General features: G+C 43.6%; 1 protein-coding gene across 1 annotated transcript; it reads right to left on the bottom strand.

The window, feature by feature from the left end:
* Positions 1–1,107: 1,107 nt before the first annotated feature.
* LOC144509719 (chromaffin granule amine transporter-like) lies at positions 1,108–24,295 on the bottom strand. The gene is made up of 15 exons (XM_078238498.1): positions 24,235–24,295; positions 23,118–23,433; positions 22,191–22,249; positions 21,487–21,570; positions 18,550–18,642; positions 18,098–18,187; positions 17,586–17,629; positions 15,681–15,741; positions 13,975–14,070; positions 13,790–13,868; positions 8,451–8,502; positions 8,274–8,337; positions 6,726–6,845; positions 5,476–5,609; positions 1,108–1,221 (listed from the first exon to the last, which is right to left on the bottom strand). Exons 1-15 carry the CDS (start codon positions 24,293–24,295, stop codon positions 1,108–1,110), a joined length of 1,467 nt encoding a protein of 488 aa, XP_078094624.1.
* Between the last annotated feature and the right edge of the window lie 76 nt (positions 24,296–24,371).

Genomic DNA, 24,371 nt, shown 5'->3' with positions numbered 1-24,371 from the left:
GAGGAAAGGCTGAGGGACTTGAGGTTGTTTTTGTTAGAGAGAAGAAGGTTAAGAGGTGACTTAATAGAGGCATACAAGATGATCAGAGGATTAGATAGGGTGGATAGTGAGAGCCTTTTTCCTTGGATGGTGATAGCTAGCACGAGGGGACATAGCTTTAAATTGAGGGGTGATAGATACAGGACAGATGTCAGAGGTAGGTTCTTCACTCAGAGAGTAGTAAGGGTGTGGAATGCCCTGCCTGCAGCAGTAGTGGACTCGCCAACATTAAGGGCATTTAAATGGTCATTGGATAAACATATGGATGATATTGGAATAGTGTAGGTTAGATGGGCTTCAGATTGGTTTCACAGGTCGGTGCAACATCGAGGGCCGAAGGGCATGTACTGTGTTGTAATGTTCTATGTTCACCCGGAGGAAACCCATGCAGACACGGGGAGAATGTGCAAACTCCACACAGACAATGAGCCAAGCCGGGAATCAAACCCGAGTCCCCGTGCTGTGAGGCAGCAGTGCTAACCACTGTGCCACCGTGCCGCCCTCGATCTAACTGAGGTCTTTAAGATTATGAAAGGTTTTGTTGGGGTAGCCATGAGAAAATGTTTCCAACGTTGTGGGAAGACCAAATCTTGGGACCATAAATGCGAGATGGTCACCAATTAAAGCATGAGGTAAATCTGGAGAAAGTTCTTTACTCCAAAAGTGGTTAGAAGGCCAAACTTGCTGCCACATGGAGTAGTTGAAGGAAATTGTACAAATGCAGTAAAGGGGAAACTGAATGAGCACATGAGGAAGAAAGAAATAGAATGATACATTGACAAGGTTTAGATAGAGAGATGTGAGAGGAGGTCCGAGTGAAGCATAGACATTGACTGGAGCTTGTTTCTTTGCTGTAGAATGAGCGCAAGTCCATGTAATCCAATGTCCAACTGCCTTCTTCAGGATATCAATTCCTTGTTGGTATCTGTATTGTCATGTCAGACAGTACTGTTGGCTTGAGATTTTTGTCATGGGAAGAACTGTGGTGTATATTAATTGAAAGGGATGACAATGGAATAAAGAAGTTACAGGTCTTTGACCTTTTTGCTCTCAGCTCTTCATGTGAATTTACTTCTCCTTTGTGGCTTCCTTATTTCTGGCCTCAGTCATGGGGACTTCTTGTATGTCCCTCTCAGCAGTGTAAAGATTTGGATTTGTTGTGTTGTCCTGGGACAATATTGCCTATCGATAAAAGCAAAAGCATTAGCAGTTGACTGGTCGATACGGCAGAATTATTGCCATGCTTACAGCTTAACGCATCGTACAATTTTAATCCACTACTTTAAAACAAACTGGTTAATGTCTCCATGAAAGAAATAAACTGAGGATTTTTTTGTGGACTGTTCATATTGCAATATTAGACATTATGGACAGGGTTTTACGGCCTCGCTCGGGCGAGACAGGAAATTCCCGCCTGAGGTCAACGGAGATTTCCGTTGTCGGACCCTCGCCTGTGCCGATTCCATGGCAGGTGAGGTGGTAGAGGTTTTTTTTCATTTGTGGGACAGTGGAGTCGTTGGCTGGGCCAGCATTTATTGCCCATCCCTAGTTGCCCTTGGAGGGCAGTTAAGAATCAACCACATTGCCGTGGCTCTGGAGTCACATGGATGCCAGACCAGGTAAGGACGGCAGATTTCCTCCCCTCAAGGACATTAGTGAAGCAGATGGGTTTTTCCAACAATCGACAATGGTTTCATGGTCATCAGTTGATTCTTAATTCAGATTTTTATTTTTATTGAATTCAAATTCCACCATCTGCCATGGCGGGATTCGAACCCAGGTCCCCAGAACATTAGCTGAGTTTCTGGATTAATAGTCTAGCAATAACACCACTCGCCCATCGCCTCCCTGGCCTATTGCTCCAGGATTGCAGTCAATAGATTTTCTCCCTCTCAAAAGAAAAGGACTTGTATTTATGTAGCACCTTTTGTGATCCCAGGACTTCCCACAGCCTTTTGTAGCCGATTAAGCATTTTTGAAGTGTACGGCATCATTCACCCAAATTGGAAACACCAGCAGGAAAACGAGAGTGTCTCCGGCTGGCGCTAGCAACATCTGTCAGGTGGGATTTACCCACCAGAAAGATGCAAATGAGCTCATCTTGGTCAACCCGCCGGCCAGCCCCACTGTTCAGAGATGGAGTGGTTTCACTTCCTCTTTTGCAGACCACTAATTCCCTTTGAAGAAATCACAGCTGTCAATCGGGCTTAAAGTCAATGTAAACATTGCACTTGGGAACAGTGGAGGCACAGTGGAGATGCATTCAAGCGGAAGTGAAATGTAAATAAACACAGTTGGCTGGAGGCTGAGTAGAAATCCATTAAGCTGTCAAAGGATGTCTTTCAAGGAAGCCTGTGGGGTGCCATGGTGGCACAGTGGCTAGCACTGCTACCTCACAGCGCCAGGGACCCTGGTTCAATTCCAGCCTTGGGTGACTGTCTGTGTGGAGTTTGCACATTCTCCCCATGTCTGTGTGGATTTCCCCCAGGTGCTCCGGTTTCCTCCCGCTGTCCAAAGGTATGTGGGTTAGGTTGATTGGCCATGCTAAATTGGCCCTTAGTGTCGGGGATTACCAGGGTAAATACATGGGGTTACGGGAATAGGGCCTGGGTACGATTGTTGTTGGTGCAAGCTTGATGAGCCAAATGGCCTTTTCTGCACTGTTGGGTTTGTATGAAAACAATGCACTGTGAAATTGACAGTGAGAGAGGGTTTCAAAAGTTTCAGCTCGCTAGAAAGGCTCAAAGATGTGTGAATACAGTGGAGCTGAGTGTACAGTTTTGGAGAAGGGAATCCCCCCACTGCCGAGTGAAATTGTTATCTCCTCTCTGTCAGAGGACTTCCAAGGGGTCTGCTCATACCTGCAGCTCCTGGCAGAGATGAAAAGAAATTCCTACTGCAGAATGGAGTGATTTAAAACCTGCCAGGTGACCAGGGGACATGGAGATTAAAGAGACCAGGTTGCTTGAAACCTTTTCTGACTGGCAGGGATTAAGATGTTAATCTCAGGGCTGCCTGAAATCACCATGCCAGGGGTGATCTTCAGGGTGAGAAGGGGTAGTCCAGACATCCCGGGAGGAGAATGGCGAGTTCATCCCCTTGCCCCCAGCACAACCAACCCCCAGGACCTTTGAGGGACCCTTGAGATGAGCCTGGTCGCAGCAGAGGGGCAAATGGCCACTGGACCTAACTCTTTGACCCTCTCGGACCCAAGCCACCAGACCAGGGTGCTAGTGCAGGATGCCAGGGGGAAGTGCACCATTAGCACTGCCATGGCGTGTGGGCTGAAGGAAGACCTGAGTGGTGGCCTGAGGGGGTAGGGGAGCTCAGTGGGGAGTCCCTGAGTGGTGGCCTGAGGGGTAAAGAGGAATAAATCGTAGTACTTTAGAGATTGATTTTGATTGAACTGATTCAGAGTTTGTGTTCAGCAAATAGCAGAGCCTTGGTCAATAGTAATAGAGGGATGAATGTTTGCCAGACAGGCAGGCGATAACTCCCCTGCTCACCTTTGAATAGGACTATGTCACCTTTGTTTATCCGAAAGACAGATGGACTCTAAACTGAGGGAGGATGGGAGCAGTTGAAGACAATCCCATCTGATCACAAGCTTAGCTTCTTCTGTCAAGCCTGCAGAATCATAGAATCCCTACTGTACAGAATGAGGCCATTCAGCTCATTGAGTCTGTACCAACCACAATCCCACCCAGGCCCTCTTCTCATAACCCTCATTTACCCTGTTAATCCCCCTGACACTAGGGTCAATTTATCATGGCCAATCAACTTAACCCGCACATCTTTGGACTGTGGGGAGGAAGCCGGAGCACCCAGAGGAAACCCACACAGACACGGGGAGAGCGTGCAAACTCCACACAGACAGTTAGCCGAGGCTGGAATTGAACCCGGGTCCCTAGCACTGTGAGGCAGCAGTGCTAACCATTGTGCCATTGTGCCATCCACTGGAGATGTGTTGTTCAATTGTGTTTTTTTGAAACACTGTTCCTTTTTTCCAATGGCCTGTTCATGTTATTTGAGGCCTAAAGAACAATGGAGTTGGGGATGCACTGGCCAACTCAAGACCAAAGGAATAAATGAACCATGAAATTACCCACTGTGTTCATCTTTAGTTTTTTCTTGAAGCAGAAACACTTTTGGGACCACACAAAAGTGTTAGGCCAAACATGCACCGAGATAAGTCTGCCTTCTTAGTCCAAAGTCCAAAGATGTGCGGGTTAGGTTGATTGGCCATGCTAAAAAAATTGCCCTTACTGTGTCCTGGGATGCGTAGGTTAGAGGGATTAGTGGGTAAATATGTAGGGATATGGGGGTAGGGCCTGGGTGGGATTGTGGTCGGTGCAGACTCGATGGGCCGAATGGCCTCCTTCTGTGCTGTTGGGTTTCTAAGACTTCTAAGATTTCTCTTCTTGGAAACAAAGCACATGGAAGAATATGCCTCAACGTGCCAGGAATAAGAACTTTTGTGTGTTAGCTTTCAGTGGTTTCGTAGTTCAGTGAAAGGAGAGCAGAATTCTCAATGGCTTTGGAGCTCGCTCGCTTCCTTGCCCACTCGCTCACTCACTCACTCGCTCGCTCACTCATTTGCTCACTCACTCACTCGCTCGCTCGCTCGCTCACTCGTTCTTCATCCATTTGCTGCTGATTGACTTCCTCACTCATTCACCGCCCCCCCCACCCAATCCTCACAAACTCATTTGTTCTGACACACTGGTCTCAGTCAATCAGTTTACTCGCTGACTCTTCATTCCTCTGCTCTCTTCCCCTTATCAAGGGGACAGAGTGGGTAGCACTCTGTCCCCTTGAGTCAGTAAGTGGTGACTTCAAGCACTATCTGAGGGACTTGGGCTGACACTCCAAAGCACTGTGGGCGATGCCACCTTTTTGTGAAGATATTAAACCAAGGCTCCACCTGCCTTCTCTGCTTTCGGAAGAAACTCAAAGAATTACCCAGTGGGTAATTTCACAGTTCATTTATTCCTCTAATCTTGGTTTGGCCAGTCCATCCCCAACGCCATAGTTCATTAGGCCTCAGATAAGGAGCACGTGACCCACATTGCACAATGGAGTTCTCACCAGTGTTCCAGCCAATCTTTATTCTTCAATTAGCATCACAATAACAGTTATTGTGAGGTTAATTGAAGAATAAAGATTAGTCATTGTAACAGTGCTGTTTGTGGGAGATTGCTGTGTGAAACTTAGCTGCTGAGTTCCCTGTATCACAACAATGTTCTTTGCCTGTCAGGTGCTTTGGGACTTCCAGTGGTCGTGAAAGGTGCTATAAAAATGCAAATCTTTTTCTTAACTTCTCTTTCTTTTCCTTTCCTTTCTTTGTTCCTCCCTTCCTTTTTTTCACTTCTATCCTCCCTCCCTCCTCCTTGGCCCTCACTGAAGTAAATTGTCATTGTAAAACACCTCTCTTACCATTTTTTCTTCTTTGACTGGAGGATTTTTTAGGAATGCACAGAAAGGAGCATAGGCAATATTAATGGCTCCAATGGTGAACATTAGCCAAGGGAATCCAATTAGTTTGACAATGGCTCCTCCGACAGAGGGCCCTGGAAGGTAAGAATAAAATTATTTATCTTCACTGCGAGACATCCGCTTTTTCAGCTTTAATTAACTAATGATACATGTCTACAAAGGGCTGAAGCTCTTTGATTTTGTTTGAAAAATTAAGTGCAAATTCCGACAATATGCGAATTTCCGGCTCAGCCTTATGACAAGACTTCACACGGAAGACTATCACTTAAACTAAAATCTATCAGAATCCAAGGTGGAATATGGCACTGGATAGAAATTATTGAGAAAATGGAAAATTAAGAAATAGCGAGAGGTGTGGTATCACCCAGGAGATGGAGGGGGAGCTGAGCAGAGTAATATTGGGGTTGGTGCTTTGACCATGGCGTTTCTACATAAATGATGAACATAGAAATGAATTGAAAGCTTGTTAAATTTGAAAACAAAAGCTGGGCTACTGCAGTAGAGATGAGGGATACAGTTCGGTGTTGGGCAGACAACCTGAAGTTGTTGAACATTGGGGAACACCTGTGATTTCACTCAGCAGCCGAGAGAACATGGACGGGCTAATGAGTTGTCCTCCTGCTGGCTCTGCCTTGACCACATCGATTGTCTTGGCTCACTTACAAAGAGCAAGTGAGGTACAGAGGAGTCACAGGTGCCCGTGGAACTGGAATCCAACAAGGGTCAGTGCCTTCAGGAGAGAAAGGAGGACATTCAGAGAAAAAGGACACAACAGAATATCATCACTGGATGGAAACAGCTGAAATGAAGTGAAGACGCCGGAGTTGGACTGGGGTGGGCACAGTAAGAAGTCTCACAACACCAGGTTAAAGTCCAACAGGTTTATTTGGAATCACAAGCTTTCGGAGTGCTGTGCCTTACCTGAGGAAGGAGCAGCGCTCCAAAAGCTCGAGATTCCAAGTAAACCTGTTGGACTTTAACCTGATGTTGTGAAGCTTCTTACTATGCTGAAATGAAGGTTGGCGCTCTGAGAGAAACAACATTAATTTGAAATGGTCAACACCCAAGCAGCTGTAGGTTGAGAGAGTTTACAGCCGACCCCAGTTCTCTGATTGGACACTTTCAGAAAGAGAGAGACAGACTTGCATTCAAGCAAAAGTGCACCCAAGAAAACATTGGTATTGACTCACCGATTGCAAATCCCAAACACAGTGCCACATCAGCAAGAGCGAAAACACTTCCATACACAGACACATGACGAATGTCCACCAGGTAACCCATTGTGGGAACCATCGAAGAATCAATCATTCCTGGTCATTTCAAAGGACACACTCAAAATTAAGGTTGCAACACAACAACATTTTTGCCATACAGGACTAGGTTGGAAGCAGCACCCTGTTCAGTTGGACGATAAAGGGGAAACCCTTCACTGACATACACTGTCAACAGCTGTGTGGTTGCGGCGGTTGGCGGGGGAGGGGTTACCTCCCAATCCTAGAACCGAGTAACTCCACCTGTGGGCAAGGGTCGGTCTTTACTCCAGGCCTCTCTTGGTGGAGAGACCTGGGCCCAGTTCAACTCCTGCGACTCTCGTGCTCTGTCAGGCATCTCAGTGCCACTAACATTAGCAAGTATTTAAATCTCAACCCTCAGACTTGGAGCTCAAATTTAGCTCAAATCCCAATGCACACTGACACATGGCTTCCCCAAATACGAGATACCAATTCCAGTCAAAGTGTCCCTCACAGACGGGAATAAGAAGTATTGTGGGGACCCTCATTCTTGCTGCACTTACGTCCAGCTCTGGCTGCTTCTCCACAAAGAAAATTTAACACCCTTAGTAACGTTGTAGTAACTACCATTAAAATGCTTTAAGATGTTCAATTGAAATTTCACCATCTGCCGTGATCAGATTTGAACCCAGGTCCCCCAGTGGATTACCCTGGGTCTCTGGTTCAATGACAATACCACTGCGCCACTGCATCCCCCAAAACTAGTGTCTCCTTAAATTGCTGATAGACCTATTAGAGGAGAAGTTATTTCATAACAGGATTAGTACAGTGCACAATTTTATTATTATTCAGAATAATATTGCTGTAAATAGGAGTTGTCAAAGATGGAAGTTTGCGGACACTGAGGTGCTAGTAAATTTCTGACGACCAGTCAGTAGAAATTGGAAAGGAATGACTATTTTTCAATACTTTTTTTTACACAGCACGTGCACAGAATATAGAAACGGTCCATTCAGCAAAAAGTAAATGCAAAACTTGCTTCCCTTGAGCCTCCTTCCATCCTTCCTCATCTAATTCCATTGGCATAACCCTGTGGTTCCCATCTCCCTCCGATGATTACCTCACATCCTATTAACTGCATCTGTACCATTTATCTCCACATTCTCAACACTCTCCAGGTAAAGCAATTTCTTCAGAATTCCTGATTTGTTTTCTTTTGGTGGTTCTCTTACGTTACTGGCCTCCAGTGTTACTCTTTTCTGCAAGTCAAAAACCTTTTGTCATCGTAAAGGCTGCACTTGGTCACCCCCTCAGCTTTCACTTATCCAGGGAAAAGAGAACCAGCCAGTCCGTCCCTTCCTGATCCTTTTAATGTTTGAAATGGGAGGGTCACAGTTTTTATAACTAGCTGTCATCTACGTAGATGATAGGTGGTTGATGGATAACTGGCCCTGCCTCCTGTCCGATCAAGGGTACAGATGCAGTCACATCGGGTATGCTACTCACCGAGTGAAAGGCCTACTCCAAGAAAGGGTGCAATCAGTAAAAAAATGTTCGTCGCCAGAGGGACCTGAAGAAGAAATTATATTGAATTACAAATAAGAAAAACAAATGCTGAACAGAGCTTAAAATTCCACAAAATGTAAAGTATAACATGCTTTAAAATCAAGCTGAATATCTTACAGTGATCATGCTGACTCCCAAAATCAGCATTCCAATCAGGGCGGACAGCCACCTGCAGATACAGAGAGAAGTGTTTAAATAAATGTGCGCACAGATGCTAACTGTAATGGGAGACTATTCCTGTTGTTATGGTTCAAGTTAGAAACTTCAAAGTGTTTTATGCAGCCAGCCTGAACCATAATCTTTGCATCTTGAATTTAGCTAGGATAAGCACAATATGTTCCACTTCAGGTGTGATTCAAAAGACCCACTGGGGAGCTTTTATCAAACAAAGTATATTTAAGAATATAGCTAACATGTATGGAAAGACAATTAACAATAACTTCTATCAATTACAAACAAAAACAAAACAACCACACTAATATATAACCCTTAATGAATATTTCTAATGATGTTCCAATCAGAACTAAAACCTTCCATTGATAAAACCCTTTAAAAAAGTTCAACACAGCAAATGTGATACTGGAAATTGAGTTCTTTGGTTGAAGTCTGCAGTTCTCTGGATTCACTCCGAACAGTTTGAAGACAAGACAGCTTCCCAAAACCCCAGGGAGAGACTCTCTGGTCAAGCCACCAACCACAGAATCTTTGCTGCAGGAAGGCAAGACCTTGCTTTCAGATAACCAGCAGAATTTCCAAAACAGCAGGGAGAGAGGGGGAGAGAGAAAACATTTCTTTTTAGCTTGTAGTTCCTCCTAAAACCTCACATCTAACTGCAGCCAAACACAAAATGAAATCTTAAACTCACTGGGGAAAAAACTGTCTAAAAACACATGACCGTGTTCCTAACAATGCAGGATCGTAAAACTAATCCCAGAGTAAACACAAACAACCCCATTTAAGCCACTTAAGGAGAAATAAAGAGACATCTCCAGTCAAGCCAGCAACAATGACATCACTGAAGCTGTGAGAGCTGCAGAAATCATGATTTAAAGAAAAACCTTTCTTAAAGGTACACTAACTTTACACTATCATTGAAGCCTGGTTAATCACACTTGGCTTGAAGAATGACAGTATGATGGGTAGCACAGTGGCACAGTGGTTAGCACTGCTGCCTCACAGTGCCATGGACCCGGGTTCAATTCCTAGCTTGGGTGACTGTATGGAGTCTGCACGTTCTCCCTGCGTCTGCGTGGATTTCCTTTGGGTGCTCTGGTTTCCTCCCACAGCCAAAGATGTGCACGTTGGGTGGATTGACCATGCTAAATTGCCCCTTAGTGTCAGGGAGACTAGCAGGGTAAATATTTGAGGTTACGGTGATAGGGCCTGGGTGGGATTGTTGTCGGTACAGGCTCGATGGGCCGAATGGCCTCCTTCTGCACTGTAGGGATTCTATGATGATTTCCAGAGCTGGATAAAACCATTGGTTAATGTTTGTACCTTAGCTTTTTCAATCACTGGAGCTACGCTGAATTGAAATAACAGTTTAATTGCGCCTGAATAGTGTTATTTAGTAGTTGCACTTTTCTTATCTTTTACCAATAACCATTCAACCACCACCCCTGTGTTCACTGATCTTTATTAGATTCCGTCTCCATCCCCCCCCCCCCGTCAGTTAGAATGAGGTGGTACAGCCATCGTGGACAGGCGCCATGAGTTTCAGTGTCTCTGGCTCAGGACAGGGCAAGGGAAGATTAATTAACTGGGATTCCTGTGCTGGATAACTGCCCAGTGACTTGCCAACCCCCACCAGGATGTGGTGGGCTGTGATGCGAGCACTCACTCCAAGACCATTTGGGTAAGAACATAAGAATTAGCAGGAGTAGGCCATCTGGCCCCTCGAGCCTGCTCCGCCATTCAGTAAGATCATGGCTGATCTTTTCGTGGACTCAGCTCCACTTACCCGCCCGCTCACCATAACCCTTAATTCCTTTACTGTTCAAAAATCTATCTGCCTTAAAAACATTCAATGAGGTAGCCTCAATTGCTTCACTGGGCAGGGCATTCCACAGATTCACAACCCTTTGGGTGAAGGAGTTCCTCTTCAACTCAGTCCTAAATCTGCTCCCCTTATTTTGAGGCTATGCCCCCTAGTTCTGGTTTCACCCGCCAGTGGAAACAACTTCCCTGCTTCTACCTTATCTATTCTCTTCATAATTTTATACATTTCTATGAGGTCCCCCCATTCTTCTAAATTTCAATGAGTATAGCCTCAGTCTACTCAGTTCTCCTCATAAGCCAACCCTCTCAACTCCGGAATCAACCTAGTGAATCTCCCCTGCACCCCCTCCAGTGTCAGTATATACTTTCTCCAGAAATAAGGCCAAAACTGTACACAGTACTCCAGGTGTGGCCTCTCCAGCACCTTATGTGAGGTAATGCATTTTGGAAGGTCTAATACAGATAGGAAATATACAGTAAATGGCAGAACCCTTAGGAGTATTGATAGGCAGAGGGATCTGGGTGTACAGGTACACAGGTCACTGAAAGTGGCAACGCAGGTGGAGAAGGTAGTCAAGAAGGCATACGGCATGCTTGCCTTCATTGGCCGGGGTATTGAGTTTAAAAATTGGCAAGTCATGTTGCAGCTTTATAGAACCTTAGTTAGGCCGCACTTGGAATATAGTGTTCAATTCTGGTCACCACATTACCAGAAGGATGTGGAGGCTTTGGAGAGGGTACAGAAAAGATTTACCAGCATGTTGCCTGGTATGGAGGGCATTAGCTATGAGGGGAGGTTGGAGAAACTTGGTTTGTTCTCACTTGAATGACGGAGGTTGAGGGGCGACCTGATAGAAGTCAACAAGATTATGAGAGGCATGGACAGAGTGGATAGTCAGAAGCTTTTTCCCAGGGTGGAAGAGTCAATTACTAGGGGGCATAGGTTTAAGGTGCAAGGGGCAAGGTTTAAAGGAGATGTATGAGGCAAGTTTTTTACACCGAGGGTAGTGGGTGCCTGAAACTCGCTGCTGGGAGGTAGTGGAAGCAGATACGGGAGTGACTTTTAAGGGGCATCTTGACAAATACATGAATAGGATGCGAATAGAGGGATACGGTACCTGGAAGGGTAGGGGGTTTTAGTTCAGTCAGGCAGCATGGTCGGTGCAGGCTTGGAGGGCCGAAGGGGCTGTTCCTGTGCTGTAATTTTCTTTGTTCTTTGTTCTTATACAGCTGCAACATAACCTCGCTGTTTTTAAACTCCATCCCTCTAGCAATGAAGGAAAATTCCATTTGCCGCCTTAATTATCTGCTCCACCTGCAAACCAACTTTTTGCAATTCATGCACAAAGACACCCAGGTCCTTCTGCAGAGCAGCATGCTGCAATTTTTTACCATTTAAATAATAGTTTATTTTGCTGTTATTCCTTCCAAAATGGATGCCCTCACATTTACCAACATTATACTTCATCTGCCAGACCCTGCCCACTCACTTAAACTATCTATGTCCCTTAGAAGACATTCAGTGTCCTCTGCACACTTTGCACTATCAATCCTCTATCTATGCTAACACATTACCCGTAACACCGTGCACCTTTATCTTATGCAGTAGCCTTTTGTGTGGCACCTTGTCGAATGCCTTCTGAAAATCCAGACATACCACATCCACCGGTTCCTTGTTGTCCACTGCTGCTTGTAATGTCCTCAAAGAATTCCACTAAATTAGTTAAACATGACCTGCCTTTCATGAACCCATGCTGTGTCTTCTCGATGGGACAATTTCTATCCGGATGCCTTGCTATTTCTTCCTTGATGTTAGATTCATTTTCCCCACTGCAGAAGTTAAGCTAACTGGCCTATAGTTACCTCAGTAAGAAGTCTCACAACACCAGGTTAAAGTCCAACTGATTTATTTGGCAGCACTAGCTTTCCCTATAGCTTTCACTATAGTTACCTGCCTTTTGTCTACCTCCTTTTTTAAACAGTGGTGTCACATTTGCTGTTTTCCAATCTGCAGGAACCACCACAGAGTCCAGGGAATTTTGGTAAATTACCACTAGTGCATTTGGTATTTCCCCTGCCATCTCTTTTATTACCCTGGGATGCATTTCATCAGGGCCAGGAGACTTGTCTACCTTTAGCCCCATTAGCTTACCTAACACTGCTTCTTTTGTGATAATGATCGTTTCTATGTCCTCACCTGCCATAGCCTTCTTGTCATCAGTAATTGTGGTCGTGTGGCCCCTTTAGGGGGCAGTTGTTTGTGGGTCACATTTACTTGCAGCATAGAGACGAAATCAGCAATGAGGTTGGGGTGCCCTTGTGGGAGAGCCAGGTTACCACGCTGGGGGCAACAACCACTTCTCCAGGAGTTGCACAGTGCACATCCTGGGCAGACCAAGATGAAGATTTTGGCCAGGAGGTATATTTGGTGACCGGGAATTGACAAGGAGATAGAGGGTGTGGTCAACTCTTGTCAACGTTATCAAACATAACAAACCCTTTCGCCCACAGCAAACCTACAACCCTGGGAGTGGCCGGCGACCCTTGGATGAGGCTCCACAACGATTTCGCTGGCCCTTTCATGGGAATGATGGCCATGATTCTCCTGAATTGGGACTAAGTGCCCACCCCAGTGGGAAACCTGGAGGGTTTCATGCTGGAGTTAGCAGCGTCTATCAGGTGAAATTCTTCCCGTTGATAGATGCTAATTTATGCATAGCGGGCAATCTGCTGGCCAGCATTGCCGTTCCAAGACTGGCCCAATATTTTTAAATGGCGACCCAATCTCTGCACCACAGGTCCCCACTCCCACAAAAACATAAATGGTGGCCTCTACACTGACCAAGGGAGCACCACCAACCCCTCACCAAAGAGGGGCATCTTCCACCGCTCCAAAAATAATAGGTAACCCCCCTTCCCCACCAGCAGACATGAGATTGAACCCAGGAGTTGGTGGGAATTGTCCTGTCTCTATACTGAGCTTGCTTGTGTATAGTTTCAGCTATCCTTCAGTAAATCACCATTGTGATTCAAGGCTTCCTTGTTGTGATACCTTGCGTGACAATAGTAAGTATTGAACAGTGCCTCAGCATGAGTCATCACCTTCACAACAAAATTATAGGGTGGGGATGGAGGAAAGCTGTTGGCTTTGCAATGCGCACAATCTGGGGGGCGGTGGGCCGCAGGTCAGAATTGGAAAGAAATTCCACACTGTCTGCTCACATCATTTCCAGACCTTACCTTTTAGCTCAGCAGCATGCTTTACACAGTGTACTTTGCAATCCCAAAATTTCCTAAACCATTGAGTACTTTTGAAGTGTAGTTTGGGTTGTCATGAATCCAGCAATTTATATAATGTGGGTGTAAACCTCCTTGGGTATGTTTCATATTTTCTTAAATATCACACTGTAAAGAATTACTGTGGACAGGTGCATGACCGAATCCCACATTGCTCCTACCTGCCCATTTTGTTGGCAAGAATACCGAAGAGATTTGTGGCTATCAAGTAGCTGATGGCTCCTGGCAGGAAAACCAAACCTACCAGAAGAGAAGAAACACCAGGTCAGGGAACGGGGGTGCAAGCTGACTGTGCCTTGTCTCACACGCCACCAGACACAATGGTTTTAACTTTGTATTAACATACCCAGGTACAGATGAGGAGTACACATAGTATTCAACATCCACAGGGGCAGTGCCTGCTCCAGCATCGCGATGGCCATATTTGCGAAGCACAGACTTCCTTGAAATAAATAACAAGCCCACCTATTAATTTGTACATGGACTGATCTAATTTGACAATTATGTGTTGGAAGTCTGAGCATTTGGATGATTTCCTTGCAGTATTTCAGATGAGAAAAAAAAATGCCAAAGTGGTCCATTCACTCATTATTACAAGGTCGTGTGCAAGCAATTCAACCCTTATGTACCCACCACTGAGCTGGGATAGAGTTTTGTGTGCATGGATTGCCATTCAGCAGAGGAGAATTCAGCTTCCAACAAAATAAGGGCAATATTTACCGTCTTGGAGAAAATTCAGCGTTCCGCCATTGAATGTATCAGACTCCCGCTGTGCAGTAGATTGGTGCATTGTTAAATCCAGCCTCAGCATGAAAAAATGTCACTCTGACCCAACTCTTCAAAAAAATTCTCTTGACATTCTCTTACTCCGCATTCCTTTCTTATTTTTTAAAAAGTAATTCTTGGTACATGGGAGTCACGTGAAAGGCCAGCCTTTATTGCCTATCCCTTGCTGCCCCGAGATGCTGCAAGTGGACCTTCTTCTTGAACCTCTGCTGAGCCACTTGGGAGGGCAGTTGAAAGTCAGTTACATGAGTCACTTTTAGACCAGAATAGATAAAGAAAGAAGGTTTCCTTCTTTATAGTTAACAGTGAACCAGTAGGGTTTTTAAGACAATCTTAACAAACTAAGACAACTTTTTTGGCCATCTGAACTAACACTCTTTGGATTATTAGTTCAGGCTTCTGGATAAGTAGTTCAGTGACATGGCCACTAGACTTTCATACTCTTTATTTGATGAATTCTGTTGTGTCACAGTCCTGAAACTTCCATTCAGGACAAACCTCAGGGGGGGGGGGGAGATGGTGGCTGAGTTGTGACATCACTGGATTTGTAAACCAGAGACTCAGGCTAATGCTGTGGGGACAGGGGTTCAAATCCCGCCATGGCAGATGGTGGAATTTAAATTCAATTCATAGATCTGGAATTGAAAGCTGCAATAATGGTAACCATGAAACTATCATCAATTGGAAAAACTCAAGATAAATGCAAATTATCGCGGATGCTGGAATCTGAAACAAAAACAGAGCTATGGGCCATCCAGACTCAAAACGTTGGTTCTACTCTGTCTCCACAGATGCTGTCAGACCTGTTGAGGTTTTCTAGCATTTCTGTTTTTATGTTGTATAAACCCATTTGGTTCACTCATGCCCTTTCGGGAAGCTAATCTGCCATCCTTACTTGGTCTGGCTTACATGTGATTCTAGAGCCACAGCAACGTGGTTGACTACCAAATGCCCTCTGAAATGGCCTAGCAAGCCACTCAGTTCAAGGGTGATGAGGGATGGAAATGTCAACATCCCATGAAAGAATTAAAAAACCACACAGTCTGAGCCACAGATATAACCCCGCCCCGCCTTGCAAACTCGTAGATTTTCTATATGAGCATTCATGTTCTCTTAGCCAATGAGGGAATCTGCAGAACATCTTCAAAACCAAGCTCTCCAGACTTGGAAAACCATTCACAGTTGACAGTCAAGCAGATATTTGTCGAAACTCTAAGAAGATCTCAACTCTGCCTGGCACAATGCGCAAAGAATGAATTTGCTTACCAGCAGCGACCAAAATGTAGGGGTCTCGTAACAATGTGAGTAGTGACTCTCCTTTCTGATTCTGTAACGAAATTAACAGAAAGGGTGGTAAGGCAAGCTGCCACATTAGTCCGCAAACCATTGAAGAGATTCAGCATGAGAGACTGGCTTGCATTCTGAAAGAGGAGACCAAGTGCCAGTGTGGTAACTTGTTTACAATGAAGTATAAACCCTGCTGGAACATGAGGAAGTGAAAGCAAGTCCCAAGATTGAAGTAATAGATTTCTTGTTGAAATGATAAACGTAACTTTCAAAGAAACTCTAATCCTGATCCAGATCTAAAATAGAATTTGATGGCCTCCTCAGTTGAATTTTAACTACACTGCTCAGACATCTTTATAATTCAGGATGTAGGATGGCTAGTTCTATCCCAGCTTTAAATGTATTCAACAATGTAGCACAGGCAACCCTCTGGGGAATTCCAAAGATTTCACTCAGTAATGTTTCCCCATCTTAGCCCTGAATGATTGGCCTCTTACTCTGAGACTGAGGCCCCATGTTTTGGGCTCCCCAACTGATGAAAACTGTCTCTCAGTGTCTACCCTATTAAGTCTCCGCAGAATTTTGTAGGTTTCAATGTGATTGCCTCTTATTCTTCTAAACTCTGGAGAATGTAAGCCCAATTAACTTAGCCTCTCATCATCAGACAACCCCCTCATCCCAGGGACCAATCTAGTGAACCCTCATTGCACCACCTCTAATGCAAGTATGCCTTTTCTGAAATGGAGAGACCAAAACTACACACAGTATTCCAGATGAGGTCTCACAAAAACTCTGTACAACTGTCACAAGACTTACTATTTTTGGACTCCAATCCCTTGCAATAAAGGCCAACGTGCTTCCTCATTGCTTGCTACACCTGCATGTTAACTTGTTGCATTCCTTGTAGAAGCACACCCAATCTCTTTGAACACTTATAAGTTTTTCACCTTTTAAAACATCCTCTGCTTTTCTACTCTTAACGACCAAAGTGAATAACCTCACACTTCCCTAGAAAACACTCCATCTTGTTGCCTACTCATTTAACCTCCAATTGTTCAAGGTTTAGTTTCTCTGCCATTTCCAATTCCTTTCTTACCCACTACAATCCCAGTAGGGGATTTTCACAGTAACTTCATTGCAGTGTTAATGTAAGCCTACTTGTGACGCCAATAAATAAACTTTCCAAACTTTCTAAACAATCCTGCCCACCAGAATTCATTTTCAAGGTTCCTCTGCTTTGCTACCATCAGACTCTTCCCCCTCAATTATTTTTTTGTTTTTGCTTTGTTGTGCTCACTTTTTCCTGCCTTGTTAAGCTCTCTCAGAAGTTCATTTTACATGACTCCCATCCACCCTTGTGCTTTTGGCTAATCTACAGCACCTTAAATTATTAATTCTTATCCTTGTGTTATTGTTCCTCTCTGGCCTTTTCCCAATCTATCTCTATAGCCCTCTCAAGCTGCGAAACAATCCAAGAACGCTTGCCCCAAAACCGGAAAATCCCGCCCGAGGTCAACGGACCTTTCCATGGTCCACCCCTTGCCTGCTACGATTCCTGTGGTGGGTGGAATGGGAAAATTCGCTCCTCCGTTTTCCTCCAATTCTGATTTCTTATGCATTCCCATGTTCCTTCATCCTGCCATTGGCAGCCTCCAGCTCTACAAGTCATAAGATCTGGAATTTCCTTCCTAAATCTCTCTGCCTTCTGCTTCTCGTTAAGACACTCCTTGTGTCAATGTTCCTTTCAGCAGGTTGGTGTCAAATATTTTCTGATAACTCTTCCATGAAGAGCCTTGGGACGTTTTAATCATTTCAAGTTGCTATATGAATGCAAGATTTTGTTATGAATGGTTGTGTGGAGCAGAGAAAAAACTGGTTACTTACCTCTCCAATAGTTTTAGTGGGATGAAGGATGCAGAGCTGGAGAACTAGGTAAAAGAGAGATAGGAATTAATTAATTAAAGATATTTCGTCATTTGAGTGAGTCAAAACACAATATTCAAGAAAGTTATGAGTTAAATGAACTGTTGATTTATTTTGCCGGATGCATTGTGCTGTGGCATTATCCCTCCTGCTGAGCTCTCTCTGGGTTTATTTCTATGGTTGTGAAATAGTTTCTGGGGGAGTTTGGCCAACAAACAATACCTGCATTTCTAAGTGACAGTCTGTTCACGAGTGTTCGACCTCACTGTTCTTCAAGCACACAGAGATTACAATACAGGAGCAATTGTGTAAAGCAAACTCACACAAAGTGGTTCCTCAAAGGCCATTCTGTGCTGTGTATTGTTCAATTATTCTAAATAGTTGATTCATGCAAAATAGAGCGAGCACTTGGGAGAACATTTTGTCCATGACATTTTTCAGTAATCTTTACAACCGAACAAAATTTTACCAACCTCCATCTAATAAAGCCAAGGCTGCCAAAGTCAGGAAGGGAGCTGACTTCCCCACAAATTCATACATCACACTTCCAAAAGGTGCTCCAACTGCAAGCAATGAAATCATTGGAATGAATCACACTAAACAGATAAAGTACCAGCTGTAAACATCAGTCGATTGACAAAAGGTTATTCAGCCTTGTGTGCTGCTCTGTCAGTGCTGCTGAGAATTAATGCTTGGGAAGTGAATGAGCAGGGAGATTGTTTATCCTCCCTGTCCTACGTGTAACCGATACAATTTTTATTTAGAACAGGATCTCAACATGTGGGCCCAGGTTGTGTCCTTTTACTGAGCATCCTTAAAAGGTGACCAGAGACAATGGAAGCAGCTGCTAAGAAGTTTTGTGGTTTATTTTACATTAGTATAACAGTACATGGTTCGACATAAGCACAATGTCCTAATTACTTACCAAGCACTCCCACAGCTATGCCTCCCAGAGCTATCCCCATGGCTTTGCCTCTTTCTATGTCATCTGGATAATGACTGGCTAACATTGCCAAACCTATAGAGGAAGAAACCATTAGACCAACAATCATTGAACTTTAAAAAAACTGAAACTTCACCACATACTTAGGACGTTAACTTTAATCTGTCTGCCCACTTGACTATTGCTTAGGATTTCAATTAATCTGTTACCATTCCACTGTCATACTTGGAAAAATTCCGATTAGTTAAGCAGCCTTCGTCAGTCGTCTAATATGCTGATTGAAGGATACGCTCGGTAAATCCTACCTTCTTCATCATTCTTCCATTGTCTCCAGACTTTTCTTACTCTCCAGACTCCAGTCCTTTTGATTACCCGTCATCACCTTTAAGACAGGCCCTGCCTGAAGCAGGAACCACCAATTCCGACTCCATTTCTCTAGTTCTGAAGAAGAGTCATATAGACAGGAAAAACTCACTGTTTCTCTCTTCACAGATGCTGCCAGACCTGCTGTGTTTTTCTAACAATTGCTGTTTTAATTCCACTTTTCCTTGTTGGAAATTTCCTCAATTCCCCGATCTGTAAGAATGGTGATTCTCTCTCATTGAGTAATCACTGCCTCTTTGCCTTTACATTGGTACTTCATAAAATTAGAGAAGTTACTATCAAATCTGAAATTATGCATGACTTTGAAAGTTCTGGACGAATGTCAGTGTCGCTCAGGCTTTGTGTTTCACTGTTGATCATCTTGCCTCAGTTTCTCACATGCAGAGTAATGCTCATGAAAACTTTGATGAACTTGGTGCTGTGCTCTTCTAAATTTTGCCTTTCTCTAAAATTATGTTCCGAGCTGTCGAGGTTCCCCTTTAACTGACCTGTTGCTAAGCCCCAGACCAGAAACCCCCAAGGTATTTTTTGAAGTTAGTCTAGACCCTAACTTTTGCATTTGATTTTGGCATTTGTTTGAGCATGTGTTTCAGTCCAGATATGATCCAAGTGATCCACTTGGAAGCTTTTATCAAAACAAACTGTATTTAAGAACACAGTTGGAATATAACAAAAAGAATTAGCTTAACTTTTACCAATTAAAATACTTAGCCATGGCAAAGCATGATCCTTAACAGCTAGCTATCTATGTTGTTCCAATTTAAAGGAATACCCCAATACCCCCTTCTGTAGAACCAGTGAGCCCAGAAACCAAAGATGCTTGTGTGATGCGAGATTTTTAACTTTTTAACACTTCTGGACAAAGATTCACACAGCAATTTTCAGAGAAGACCCACTCTCATATTGCAGGATCTCCAAGAAAGAAACTTATCTCCTGGCAGATTTCAGTCTCCAACTTCAGAGAGGGGAATAAAGAAATGCTGTTATCTCTCAACTCCAAAAGCAGCATCTAAGCTTGAATATTCTGTGTAAGCCCAGCTTCCCCACCACATCATTGTACCTATCAATCATCCCAATCAAGCCCCACTCTGCAAAGGCCCTGGGAAAAAGAGCAGATTTAACCAAAATGTTGGTTATATCCAACATTCCAGCCATTAGAAGCAATTATGCTGCTGCAGCAACAATACAGGATGCTGGTAGACTCTACAGGCTGAATTTTCCCATCCCATCCCATCCGCCACGGGAATCGTAGCAGGCAGAGACGGACCATGCAAAGTCCATTGACCTAGGATGGGAATTTCCGGCCTTGGGGCGAGTGCGGCCAGAAAATTCCGCCCAATGGCTCTGAGTGCATAGAACTGCTACAATAGATCCTGCACAAGAACATGGCCCAAATACATTTCTTAAAGGCACAGTATTGTCACACTGTCCATGGAATAGTTGATGGTTCACCCTCTAACTTATCTTTTAATTCATCTTCGTGATTACCCTGTGACTCTGCTCTCACAGCCACTCTGTTCCATTTCAGTTTCTCGTCTACTCAACATTCAATCCTGTGCATTATTTTACTGACAAGGCAAATCTGCATTCATCAATTTCCTTCGCTGCTTGCCCTTAATACTTAGAATCTTGTAATCTACAATCATCTTGAATTACAATGTAGTTGGCAATAAAACATTTCTTTCAATACTTGAAAGACTCAGATTCTTCAAATCTCTTGTTCGTCTAATCAAAAGGTACACCCTTTATTAGCTCCCTCTTTGTTCTTCCTTAATCTATTGGCACCCTTGCTTCTCTCCCACCAGTTACCTCAAGAGGATCCCTCACTTCTAAAGTTGTATCCAAGAAGTTTGATTTTCCCTTTCACACCAAATAATTTTGATCTTCTCAGAACTCATGTCTCTCCATAAAGCTCAAGGTTTCAAAAGTACTCTGCAAGTCAGGGACACTCTTCAACCATATAATTCACTTTCTTGGACAGATACAAGCATCATCTGTGGTAACCCTTCAGTCACTTCTTTCTTTCATTCTTGTTCACTCACAACTCTATTTCTCAGACTATGCCAAATGCTCCTCTGAAATTTCCTCTTGTGTTCGTTCTGTCCCCTATAAAGAGCATCCTATAAGCTATCCCTACTCCCTGTCGTGATGGAAGCAGATTCAATCATAACTTTCAAAAGGCAACTGGATAAATATTTGAAATGGAAAAACTTGCAACCAGGTGGAAAGATCAAGGGAATGGGATTAATTGGACAGTTCTTTCAAAGAACTGTCTCAGATACAATAAGCTAATGGCCATCTTTAATGCTGCATCACTCTATGATTCCATGATCAAGGCTCATTATACAGTGTTATATTCAAATTTATTCTTTCCCAAGATCTCAAAGCCCTATACTTCCCTCAACCATTCCTTCTTCCTGTAATCTTCCACCTAATTGCTACTCTCTAACCGACTTCATTTTTTTCTTCTGTCCTATTACTTGGGACTTACATTTGACACTTCACCTGGGATTACTTGACACCAAAAATAAATACCTGCTACTGTGGAACATGATGAACCAATTCCTTGTAGAGCTCGAGCAACAAATAGGAAGGTGTAGGTGTTCGCAAAAGCATACACTGTCAACGAGAGGGAGGAACAAAATGAAAATTAAGTCAATGAGAAGAGGAAGAATATGACTGAGCTATCCAAAGCGGCATAGTGGTTAGCACTGCTGCCTCACAGTGCCAAGGACCCGGATTCTGGCCTCGGAATGGAGTTTGCACATTCTCCCCACGTCTGGTGGGTTTCCTCCAAGTGCTCCGGCTTTCTCCCACACTCCAAAGATGCGCAAGTTAGCTGGATTGGCCATGGTAAATGTGTGGGGTGACGGGGATAGGGTGGATACAGTTCATTCATTCAGTGAAGAGAATATCTGAGCTCATGGGAAGAATGGATGAAGCATTTTTAAAAATCCCAAATCCTCCACATTCCCCTATTATTTTAATCCACTGAATTATTTATTATTCAGGAGCTCTCCTGGTGCAACTCTTAACTTGGAACTGCTCCAACTGCTCAATTTCTTATTTAATTTACCAGCCAGTTTACAACATTCTCCTTCAACTCAGAATCTTACACTTGGGTCGCAAGTCTTTTATTTGGCACTTTTTCAAGTGCTTCTTGAAAGTGAGCGAGAAGACATGCACTCTCATCCTGCATAATTTATAATGTAATATTGTTTCAGAAAAACTCTACTCACTTGTTGTTGACACAAATAATATCACAAAACCGAAAAACATTGGACAATGGTATCCAACCCTGAAAGGAAGAAAATAGATTTTTAATATGAGCTCGAGCATCCAGGAGTATCCATATGGCTGAAATAAAAACAGTAAATGATGGAAAAACTCAGCAGGTCTGGCAGCATCTATGGAGAGAGAAACAGAGGTAGTGTTTTGAGTCTGTATGACTCATCTTTATAGCCTCAGCTGAATATTTTCATGCTCCTTTGAGGACAAAAATCTAAATATTCTACATTGTATCTTTTAATACGAAGACAAAGAATGTCTTACTACTGTGATGAAAGTAGAACATTCAGACTCTTGCTATCTTGACTGGGTGAACTGGTCAGTTTATTTATGAATGGAGACCTTTTAAATTTTGGACCCTCCAAAGTTGACAGATTCACATGACACAAGTTCGAGAGAAGAACGAGTATGACTGGTGTAAATTGTAAAGGAGAATAAAGTGACTTTGATCTTGGCTTTTTGTTTGCCAGTTCATTTATTCCTCTGGTTTTCAGTCAAATCAAGCTGCCTACAGGCTGGAATTAGTCAGGAACAGGATGACATAAATTGAGATCTTGGACAATTTACCTGGATCGGAAATTCTCTATTGTAACAATGAGTTATACACCAGAGTTATTCACAAGTTATTGTATCCCTGCTGCATCTCTCCACTGCGCACACTGTTCCCTAAACCAAGGGGCCAGTAAGAAGCACATCCTAACCTTTGGCACTGCCCTTTTAGTTGTGGCTACCTGGAGAAAATATTCAGTCACAAATTCATGGTATAACACATTAAAGCACCACTGCGCTCCGAGTACGCTGGTGGTCTGTACAGGCTCAGTGGCCAATTCATAACAATTTACCCAGTTACCTACTGGTGCAAAGACTTTCTCGCTTACCTGTTGGTCAGTGGCCCAACTATTGGATTCACTATGAGCTGCACAATTGCTTTTGAAGCAAATAACAAGCCAATTCGAAGATTGTCCTCTGCGAAAAATGCTTCATTTAGGCTGCAATTGACATTTCCAGTGGTTGGTCTCAAGTCTGGAATGGGAGCTTCTGTAGTGTTTCTCCATTCAAACCCTTCAGTTCCATTCACAGTCGTAAGTGGGCCATCACTGGAAGAGGGGATGTCAGTGGGGGCAGTGGAGGAAAATGCTTGAGGCTGTTTTTCTATGAAATGTTTATCATTTAAAAAACTGGGGATGATGGGTACTGAAACAGAAAAAAGAAACATTATCGTTGGCCAGTGATTAAAATTTCCTTAGATGAAGAATTAAAAGAGAGTGTGCACTTTAATCCTCTCCCTTTGTAACCATTTTAAACTTGAGCAATCACATCTGGATTATGGTTCAGCTCTCTGAAGCCTTAGAATATCCCAAGGGCAATGGCTCTTTGTAATAACTGAGAGTTATCATTTGGAGAAAATTGCCACTCGACAGAATGAGATTCCTCATCTCTTCACATAACTGAAGAGACAAGACAAGGCTGGGGAGAGGCCCAATAATGTCAAGTGCTGCTTTGCAAACATGCTGCCCCACAGGTGGGAAGACTGTGGATTTCAAATATAATTTCCCACATAATTTCTTCCTGCATGCAGGTTAGTCAGGTAGGTACTGAGCCAATAAGACAAGGAACATCCTTCAAGAGAAACTGTAAAGCATGTCAAATGTGAACCTTCTGAACATGATTCAGGACAGTCACTGTGGGAGGTCGGGGAGCAGATTGCTTAGCTGACCTTTTGGTTGGAACTGTAGAGAAAGTAGTGAACAGAAATTGAGGAGGAGGCAGAAGAGCTACGAGTTTACTGTTTATTGTTGTGTAAGGAACGCATTAGTTTGGGAAACTCAACTCAGTGTCTGAGATACTCAATGAGAAGTTTGGTCCTTCAGTACATGCTCAGGCATGCAATTCTCCCAATGTCTCTGCCTTTCTGTATTGTTCTCCTAATCTCCTTGATGGACTGAATGTTATTTTTATACTGCACTCTCCAGATGATATTTGACTTCAACTTACCAACGACAGTAAGCAGGATATAGTCCAGAAGGAGTGCTATGTAAACAACAACCAGCACCATTGTCCTGGACTGCCTTGCTTTCTTCAGCCATTGCCATGCTCTGCACTCCTTTACACATGTCACCATTTTCTTCCTG

The sequence above is a fragment of the Mustelus asterias genome, chromosome 22 (assembly GCF_964213995.1).
Source record: "Mustelus asterias chromosome 22, sMusAst1.hap1.1, whole genome shotgun sequence".
Taxonomy (NCBI): Eukaryota; Metazoa; Chordata; class Chondrichthyes; order Carcharhiniformes; family Triakidae; genus Mustelus; species Mustelus asterias.
The sequence above is the reverse complement of the archived record's forward strand: the minus strand, read 5'-3'. Positions and strand labels throughout refer to the sequence as shown.

Coding starts and splice junctions, on each gene's coding strand:
- LOC144509719 (XM_078238498.1), bottom strand. CDS start 24,295: ATGGTGCTGGTTGTTGTTTACATAGCACTCCTTCTGGACTATATCCTG. Junction 22,250..23,117: donor GTTGGGCCACTGACCAACAG/GTAAGCGAGAAA, acceptor TCTTCCTTTCAG/GGTTGGATACCATTGTCCAA. Junction 17,630..18,097: donor CTTGGCTTTATTAGATGGAG/GTTGGTAAAATT, acceptor TCTTTTACCTAG/TTCTCCAGCTCTGCATCCTT.